This window comes from Aethalodelphis obliquidens, unplaced genomic scaffold (genome assembly GCF_003676395.1).
Source record: "Aethalodelphis obliquidens isolate GAN/ISIS:26980383/991018 unplaced genomic scaffold, ASM367639v1 scaffold22, whole genome shotgun sequence".
NCBI lineage: Eukaryota > Metazoa > Chordata > Mammalia > Artiodactyla > Delphinidae > Aethalodelphis > Aethalodelphis obliquidens.
The window spans coordinates 18418043-18428199 of NW_020837966.1; the positions used below are offsets into that span (position 1 = coordinate 18418043).

The 10157-nt window shown below is 42.7% G+C and overlaps 1 protein-coding gene across 7 annotated transcripts in view; it reads right to left on the reverse strand.

Annotated features, from left to right (window-relative positions):
• The window catches only part of FOXP1 (forkhead box P1), a 597337-nt gene that overhangs the window by 49708 nt on the left and 537472 nt on the right, over window positions 1-10157 (reverse strand). For all 7 annotated transcript variants that reach the window (XM_027121390.1, XM_027121389.1, XM_027121386.1 and 4 more), the window contains one exon: window positions 9017-9121. In XM_027121390.1, coding sequence (XP_026977191.1) covers window positions 9017-9121 — 105 coding nt within the window. The remainder of the gene's footprint in view (window positions 1-9016; window positions 9122-10157) is intronic.

The following is a 10157-nucleotide window of genomic DNA, read 5'->3' on the forward strand; positions in this document are numbered from 1 at the left end:
AAAAAACTGGCAGCATCTCCTAGCTAGTGGGTTGACACCGAGACTTGAGAGCAGCAGTAGGTCTCCGTGAACAGAAACAGAATCAGAGGTAGAAACAAATACCTGATTTAAAAAAAAAAAGAATCATAAGAATTCCCCCTCTACGAGGGTAGGTGGTGAGTGGAACAGAGAAAGAAATCAAGCTAGTAACCTCGGTGATTTTTTTATTCTTCTTCAAGACTATAACATAATTTTCTCATCTATTATTGGTAGTATACTACCTAAACACATATTGTATCTGAGGATTAATATGTTATTTGGGGGAAATGTATACCACCACGAAAATGAGAATTACGGCTCAAAAACATGTCTGGATAGAGAACGTGGCCCTGTTCGCATACCTTCAAAGACCCACCCTTGACGGGGGTGAGTTCAAGTCTATCAGGCACAATCTATCTCTTGCTGATCGCCATATGGAGACGTGCACAAAGAACAGACACTAAGAGATTAAAAAAAAGAAAGAAAGAAAGGAAAAAAAGGAAAAAAAAAAAAACCTTCCAAAAATCACGCAAGAAAACCGAAAGCAGAAAAGAAAAAGGAGAGTGCTTCCTTTCTGTGTGTGAGAGACGAGACTATTTCAACAGCTGATTCCACCCTCAAAGAATACAGCGCACATAAAATAAATACAGGTCACCAAAATTAACAAATCATCATAACTGTCTAATACATCCTGGGCTGGCTGCGGAAAAACAAGATCATTCTGGATTTATATCTGTAAGTATGGGATTTCCTGGACAGTTAATATCCACAAACAATCAAACACAGGAGGAACACGGGGAAAAAGGCAGCATTATTTCAAATTTGAGCTGAGAGTCGTGATTTGTAAAGGGCTCAACAGGAACTGGAGTTGAAATTTGAAGCAAGGAAATTCTTCGACGAGGCACTGATGGACATTTTTCTGTTTCTCTTGGCTCGGTCCAGGTTTTTAGGTCGCTGGGTTTCGAATGGGAGGCCAAATGAGACTCTCGCCAGCACTGAAACTTTGAAGATGACAATGAGCTTAACCCCTCAGTTTAAATAAAATAATAATAATAATTTAAAAAATCGAATGATACTTCACGCAAGAGTCAGAGCTTTTTATGAGACCTGTTGCCAATGTTAGTATCTGGGAATGATCTCATCTTTCATCCTGGCTAAATTCCAACACACAATTTCATTAACCCAGGTACTGCAAGTGATAAAACTCATTTTTCCCTAAAGAGACAGCTAAAAAGTACCAGTTATACATTTATGAAGTACCAGCAATCAAAATTATGGATTTTCTAAAAGGTTTTTAACTACTTTTATTGAAAGGAAAATCGCTGTCTCAGACTTTTGTGACACTACTGCTAATAATAAATTTTACCATTTAGACATGGCCGTAATATGGTAGACACTGTCAATAAAAGTGTGGAGCAAAGACGATCCCCCTGTCTTTTCAGCGATGCCTTCTAATTACAGGCCGGAAGCGACCACGTGAAACACCTAGGCTAGCTAATGGCTCTTAAAATAGAAGGACACACAGCACTGTCTCTGCAGTGGTACAATGCGCCGTGTACACAGACAGTGATGTGCAGCACTGCGTGAGTAGACAGTCAGAAATTTTTCTAATGCTTTCAAAGCCTACGAGGAAAAATTAAACTTCATTTGCATTTCTGACTAAAATCTGTTTGCTGCAAGAAACAATGCATTCCGATGTTATTTGCTGCTTTTTGAGCAAGGCGATGTGGCACTGGGCCGGTTACCTCTGGCAAACTTGTCTCAACTTTTCTATCGAACGTTCTACAGATCACTAGAGGGCACTGTGGTATTTAGGCCACCCTGACCTCTGAGTACTTGGAAAGGTCTTGAACTCCTGAACAGTGTCAGAAAGGTGAAAGGAGAGACATTTCAAGGGGGAAGAAAATGTTTTTTGGTACCACCTGATCTTCCTCGGTCAAACAACTCAAAAAGGCACGGTAAGTGGGAAAGTCAAATCCAGAAACATATTAAGCTCATTGTGGAAAACTCCACGACTTGTCACCTGGGCTCTGATGGGGGAAAATTTCCTCCCCCAGTTCCGGTGACTGAGATGGGGAGGCTAGAATCACATTTGCATATGCCCACCTTCTAGAAGACTGACTCCCCCTCCACACGCTCTCCTGCACTCCCCAGAGGTAACTTCACTGCAGAACATCCAGGTGTGCAAACCCAGAGCCACGAATGGGTTTGGAACAATTTATGATATCCGGCCTCCTTCGACGTGTATTAGCATATACCTGGTTTCTTTAACGTACACTTTGTTTTTCCAAAACCACAAACATCGGTGCTGGAATTTCATGTGGAAGTGCTTAAGGGGCTGAAAGTTAACACCTTTGTGATCCTTGCAGCCTCGCGGTGGCTGTGAAAACAAAAGCCTCTTTGTGGAGGCTTTCTTGAAATGTTTTCTTAACATGTTCCAAGTAGTTTTAGGCCGGGAACTAAAGTAAACAAGATGTTACCATGATAAAAACACTTGTGAAAACATTACAGAGCAGCACTTAGGAGTTTCTTGCACATAAAACTCTTCACAGTTTTCAGAAGTGAAATTCAGAGAGAAAAAAAAATTTTTTTTAAGTGAATTAGTGATGAAATAAATGTCCTCTGCTGTCTCCAGCCCTCGACCTTCTTGAAAGGGTCGAAGTTCCACCGCTGGGCATTTCCTCGTGACATTATCCTCCCCGTCTTCTATGACAGCACATATAAAATTTGTTTTGGCTTTAAAAAGTAATGTACATCTGACTAACATGCAAAGGAATTTGGGTTTTGATTGTCTGGCATGGTGCTTCTCTCCATGAGCAATAACCAGGAGATAAAAACAGAAACAGACAAAAAAAAAAAAAAAAAAAAAAAAACACCCCAATTTCTTTCAGACGGCTATCAAGGGCCCAAATTATACTTTTGTTAGATGTTCTGCAAGTGACTGTCGAAAAGAAAAACTAGGGGAAATGGACACATTTTTCCCAAACACACATGAGGAACTGGTATTTGTGAAACTATGGGGTCTGTGTCTGATTTTACATTCTAAGTCAGAAACAGGAAAATGTGGTCATGATTTAGCCTTCAGATCCACTCGCCACCTTGCCAAAGAATGGTATGGGCCCTTTTTCAAAAAGCAAAGGGGAAGAATTATAGATCCCTATTTTTATTGGCGAGGACCGTATCTTCAACCTGGTTAAAAAAAGAATAAAACCTGATCCAAGTGGGGAGAGGACAGGAGGACACCCTGAGCTTCACCTATCTGGATGGCACTGGGCTTCTCTTTGCTTGGCTGTTATCGGAGGATTCCGAGCAATGCCGGGCTGGCGGGCTGCGTTAGAGTTAGCGTGAGTACCTGCCGGCGTCAGTTTCCTCCAACAAACACCACTGTCACATGATCACTTAACGGCGCATAGATTAGAAAAAAAATAATCAGCGCTAAAACTGCAACTTGTTTGGAGAAGAAACAGGGAAATAAATGCACACAATAGACAGGGTACCTGCTGGTTGTGATAAAGCGCCCCTCTGTTGGCTGGGAGGGAAAGACAACAGGATGGTTATTTGTACAGTATTTATCTTTGAAATCAAGGGCCCTGTGGTATCCCCTCACCTTGGGAACAAACAAGAGTGTCAAATCTCTGGTTTTGATTGACCAAGAGTTATGATACTTCTTCCCTCAGGAGGGAAAAAAAACAAAAAAAAGAGGCCACATTTTGAGACCTGTGAGTCCCCCCTCCCTTCTTTTCACCTCTCTCTCTGTCAACAGTGGCATTTTATTGTCACATGGGAGTTTCCTCCTGAACAACTGATCTTGGCCTCTCTAAAAGTTACAGCTGCCTAGCCTGAGCAACAGAAGACTGGAAAACACTTACCAAGCCAAGTCACTCTGCTCTTTCATACTGAACCCTGAAAACCAGGTGGAAGAACACAAACCCCGGTAAGTATAAAAGGCAGGCATGGATATTCTCCCTCAATATGAATAAAAATGAGGGCTCTGTGAATCCACACTAAAGTAACCCAGGGGAGCGATGATGCCCAGGGAATGCAAGAATGTGGCTCAGCTAAAAACATAATGACACCAAAAACTGCACCCTAGGTCAGAGGTCAGCAAACTGGTCCAAGGGACACAGCCACACCCAGCCCTTACAGAGGGTCCTAAGGCTGCTTCCCTGCTACGATGGCAGAGCTGAGTGCTTGTCTCAGAGACTGGATGGCCTGCAAGAGCCCATCATATTTACTATCTGATCCTTTATGGAAAAAGTCTGCCACCCTTGCCCTAAGATCACATCCGACTGTGTAGGACTTCTTACCAGAAATTTCTGGTTAAAAATTACATTAAAGAACGGTCTCTTCTGACATATCAAAGCTCTGCATAGTCACCACCTCTTCCCTAGTTACGAGGTCAGCCATGTTTGGATAGTTTCCATTATTTCTCTTTTAAAAATACACTTAAGGCAGGCTTCCCTGGTGGTGCAGTGGTTAAGAATCCGCCTGCCAATGCAGGGGACACAGATTCGACCCCTGACCCGGGAAGATCCCACATGCCACGGAGCAACTAAGCCCATGCGCCACAACTACTGAGCCTGAGCTCTAGAGCCCACGAGCCACAACTACTGAGCCCGTGTGCCACAACTACTGAAGCCCGCGCGCCTAGAGCCCATGTGCCACAACTACTGAGCCCGAGTGCCACAAGTACTGAAGCCCGCGCACCTAGAGCCCGTGCTCTGCAACAAGAGAAGCCACGACCGTGAGAAGCCCGTGCCCCGCAACGAGAAGAGCAGCCCCCACTCACCGCAACTAGAGAAAGCCCACTCACAGCAACGAAGACCCAACACAGCCAAAAAAATTAAAATTAATTAATTCAAAAAAAATACACTTAAGTAGACAAGAAAAGAAGTACTTATATTTTTCGAGAGTGCCTGCTATGGGCCAGGCACTTGACACGAGGTACCTTTTTCATTCTCACAACCCCAAGAGGTAGTTATTACTATCGTCCCAAGACACACGTGCTGATACTGAGCTCAAAGAACGCACTCCTAGCAAGTAGCTTCACTGCCCATTCTGCCTTTCTTCAAAGCTTCCTTTATACCTACCGCCTTAGGCAGAGAGCACACAGTTAATAAAATGAGCTGCTTCTAACCAGGCGGTATTATAGAACAGTTAACAGCAAGTCCTATGAAGCCATCCTGTCTGGGTTCGGATCTTGACTCCACCTCTTATAAGCTGTGTGACCTTGGGAAAACTGGTTAACTTTGCTGTGCCTTAGTTTCCTTAACCGTAGGTCGCGAGTAATACTACAGTAATACCACTATAAGGTGGCTGTACTGAACGAGCTATATACATAAAGTACTTGGAATTGTGCCTGCTGCACAGTTCGGGGCTCTGCCAGGGGAGTGTAAAATCAGGGGATTTAGAAGAATCAGGGATTTTTAGGTGAGAAAAACAAGAAATCTGTGAAGCAACACCTAAATCAAAGGCAGAGCAATACTACATTTTTGTTGAGTAGGACTGCCTTGAGAATCTAAGCACCACTGGTATCAATTTGCTAAAACCATAAGAGAACACCTCTAGAGTGGGCTAATGGCCCACTCCTGGGCCCAGGAAAGAGGTGCTTTCAGCGCCTACAGATCTGGCAGTTTGAGAAGAAATGTTTGAAACATCACTTCCCACTTCCCGATAATAATGACTCCACTATGATGTCATTCAAAGAGGCCATGTGGCTTTTGTTTGAACCACAAGAAGTATGGCAGCTCTTTCAGTCCAGCTCAATGGAAAGCAAAGTTGGTTTCGCTAAAGCCAGCGTGATTACCCTTTAGACGGAGCACACACGTGGGAGACGTGAGTTCACAAGAAGACTAACTTACTTTCCACTACTCTAGGCAAGATCTTGAGAGCTGAAGACAACTCTGAATTTCCCACAGCTGAAATCATGCTGTAGGAGAAACTCAAAATCCCGAAGTTGTCACAGACCGCAGGTCAACGGATAAACTCAGGAAAGCACCGAGAGAACTCTGAGTTCTAGAGGGTTTTTTTCTTATTCAGCATTTACTTTCCCCTCGGCTGGTTTGCAAGACTCATTTTTTACTTTTGTGAACCAAGCGTCTCATCCCCAGCCCCTACGTGGCTCCTGTGGGGTGAACTTCTTCTTCTGCTCCGAAGGTGGGCGTGTGACTGAAGCCTGGCTGCCTCACTGTGACTGCTTCAGAACTAGAACACATGACTCAGTGTGGGCCAATGACAGTCTGCTGAGGACATTTTCCTGGCACTACTGGAAAAGAGATACACTCTGGGATGGATACACCTGTGGCAGGTAAATCTGTCTTCTTCAGTTCCACTTGGCAAGAGCCTGAGAATGAAGGCAACAAAGAAGAAAACAGAGCTAAGGGGCAATGAACCGATACTCCAATAACCTTGTTCAAGCATCAGGGTCCAGTCATGCTTGAAGACAGCGGTACCACCAGACCTCCTCGTTATAGGAGCCAATTACCATCCTCCGCTTTTTCTGGCTTAAACCAATTAAAGTTGGCTTTCTATAGCTTGCAAACAGAAGTCTTCTGGCCGAATATATGTCAATAAATAAGTACTACGAAATAAATAAGCAACAGTTGCGGGATCATAGTGAGCATTCCAATTCCACTGAGCAAAAATGCCACGTCATGTGCAAAACCACAATAAATAATAGAGACATGAATAAAAGTGAAAATTAGGGGCTTCCCTGGTGGCGCGGTGGTTGAGAGTCCGCCTGCCGATGCAGGGAACACGGGTTCGTGCCCCGGTCCGGGAGGATCCCACATGCCGCGGAGCGGCTGGGCCCGTGAGCCATGGACGCTGAGCCTGCGCATCCGGAGCCTGTGCTCCGCAACGGGAGAGGTCACAACAGAGAGAGGCCCGCGTACCGCAAAAAAAAAAAAAAATTCCACTGAGCAAAAATGCCATGTCATGTGCAAAACCACAATAAATAATAGAGACATGAATAAAAGTGAAAAATAAATAGGTGGTTTCCTACATAAGAGCCTGACTCCTAATATCCTTAGAAGAGAAAAGGGCTTTTTTAAAGGAATCAAGTTAGCTTCTAATTCTGATGATCTTCAGATTCTTTTCTTTAGAAATCGATGTAGTTTGAAAAGTGTGCTGTTTCTTTGTGGAGGTATATTTGTCCCCCCAATACATATACATACACACACACACACACACACACACACACACACACACACACACCCCTAACGCCAGCTCGCATAATAAAAGGAACTAAGATTTGAGGATTAGAGTGGAAATACTTTGCCTATTAACAAAAATTTGTGAGTGATCAATTGGAAAAATGCCCTCTTCCCTCATGACTCTAAAACTGATACATGTCACCAAAAATGTTGACAGCAACTTTATAGTTCTGGAGACTTTATAAAATAAATCGTATTTACAGATGTTTTCTAGCCATTCTATAGAGGAGTGAAATTAGCACCGAGATATTTATCAAAGGTAGCACTGGTGCCGAAGGTGAAATCAGAATTTAAACGTGGTTTCTGCCAAGATCTTTTTGTCTCGTTATCTACAAACAATTAGGCAAGTGATCAGGAAGCAACAAAACAAAGATTCTACAATGAGGGATTTATAAGAGAACAAAGCCCAATAGCTCTAACCAGAATCATCATAATTGTAACGGACTTGCTTAATTTAAGATAAAGTGTCACTGCTCTTGAGTATTAATATTTAGAAACAATGTAAAATATCTTTTTTAAAATTTTTACATACTTCCGTTTTTAAGGACCACATAATGCTCTCGAAGTAGAATATTACAGCGGGGAAGCTCTACAATGTTTTCACAGACGCCCATTCATTAATCAAAAAAATGATATTCACCAAAAGCGCTTGCAGGTAGCACGAGATCTATCTCTAAGGGTGGCTTTATTAAAATATTTGTACCCAGGTCTGTAAAGAAAGATACAGAGATTGTTCTAATGATAGAAAGACCGCACAAAACCAGAGACCTGCATGTTAAATCAGCCCGCCTCTATTTCCTGGGGCTTGAATGAGACAGAAAAGCCAGAGGCAAAGACTCCCCACTGCCCCCAGTCCCGACACCCACTTTGCAAACCGTCACGTACCTATATATACAGGAGTTTTACAAGCGCACATGTTTGCTTCTTGCACGATAGGTAAACACACTAAATGTAACGTAGTATTATATTCACTCCATACATCAATGATTCACTGATACTATGAATATATTTATGTGATGTCAATAATGCAGGGTGGTTTCGTCTCGATATCTTTACAGGACAAGGCACCGTAGATGAGGGAAATGTTAACACGTCGTGCAGAAGCATTTCACTTCGGTTAGGAGAGGATGAACGTACCATTTACTTACAGGGATGCTTTATCAGTGGTACAGATTCAAATGGGATAACCCAAGTTTTAGTCATACTTTAACTGTAGGAATTAAACTTACTCTCGCCTCCCTATAAGGACAAGAATCTGAACAGAAGTCAACACCAATGCAGAAAGATAAGAATCAGATTGGTAGCTTTTCCCGGGCATCCGTTTCTTACGTTTATAAAGTCATTTGTGAAGAACCAAAGAAGAGGCCCAGTCTCCAAGCTATTAGTGGCCACTAGTTGACACCAATTTTATAAAGCTAGAGCTAGGGCGTATGTCATTGATTTAATATGTAGGGATGTGAATAGAAGTGAAAACTGAATTACTGCACGTTTAATATTGGGAGAATTTTTACTTAATCACTGTCATTCCGAGAAAATAAGTAAATACAGGATCTCACTAAGAGGATCAAAAATGCCCTTGGATGTAAATCCTTCCCCCTTTACAAGGCAACCCTCAGCAGACTCTGTAACTATTCCCGGGACACTGCTCGACATGGTGACTTAGAGGCTACCCTCAAAATGGTGGCGTGAAACTCGCCATCAAAAAGGCACCGCATGAGGAAAAGTACGAAGAGCGGGAGGTGACGGCTACGCGAGAGAAGAAAGCAATATCAAATCCTTCTTACTTTAGAAATGACTGGAAATCTTCACACACTGCTTCACAGCCAGGCCACTTGCATACGCCATGTCCATACAGAGGATGGCTATGGGGATGCTCCTCGTGGGACAAACTGAAAGAAAACACACAGAGGACAAGAGAATAAGTTGGCTGCGCAGAACCCCCCCACCAGACATACGAGGTAAGAGGAGGCAGCCCACGTGGCCAAAGGTGAACCAATCCGTGCTTTCCTCTTCCTGTGGAATTTACGAATTACTTCTGCACGGCGCTCTACTTACAGCAAGAGTTCAATTTCAAAATGCGAACAGCCCAATAGTACAAATGTGCCACCACGTGTGAAAAGTGCTCGACAGGCTTTCGTTAGAGGCAAAGCCCTCCACTCAGACTGCAAAGGGTTCGTTAAAAGGCTAGAACTTATCATTTAACCGACCTAATGAAAATGATAACATCTGTACTTGATTTTGAGATTCTCTCGCTGTTTTCTACCCAGAATGTTACATATTTTTCTCCCCCTCTTCTGCCACCAACAGTATTCCCAAAATTGTAAAATCTTTTCACTGGTTAAGTTTATCAAGCAAAGAAGAGTGCAATTAAATAATTTAGAGTAAAATAATTGAGAAAGACAAATGTATCCAAGTAGATGATTAACTTAAAAAAAAAAAAAAGCTAATAGTGGCAGGAAGATTCTATCCCTAAAATTACTAACACCAAAGAGTGAAAGAAAACTTGGCATGAACATGAAAGGGTTAATCCTCCCGTGGGGTTCCAATCAATAGGTAATGATTGGGCCACACGGATCCAGGTCATGGGACGCTTTGATCCATGCCATGTGGCACTTAGAAAAGTGTATCTGTTGTACTTGCTGATGAACCATATTCTCAAATATTTTCTCTATTAGATTTCTGCATCCAGACTTCTTTCAGACAAATTATTTTTACAGTCGTTTCCATAACCTTAGACTCTGTCAAATAGAAACATAAAACTGACATTAAGAGTTCCGTTTCGTACTAAAGCACACTGTCTTCAAGGAAAGGGCTATTTTGCAACTTACTCCACTGCCGCTGCCTGACTTTGAACTTCAAGCACACTGAATTATGATTTCACACACACACACACACACACACACACACACACACACACACACACAC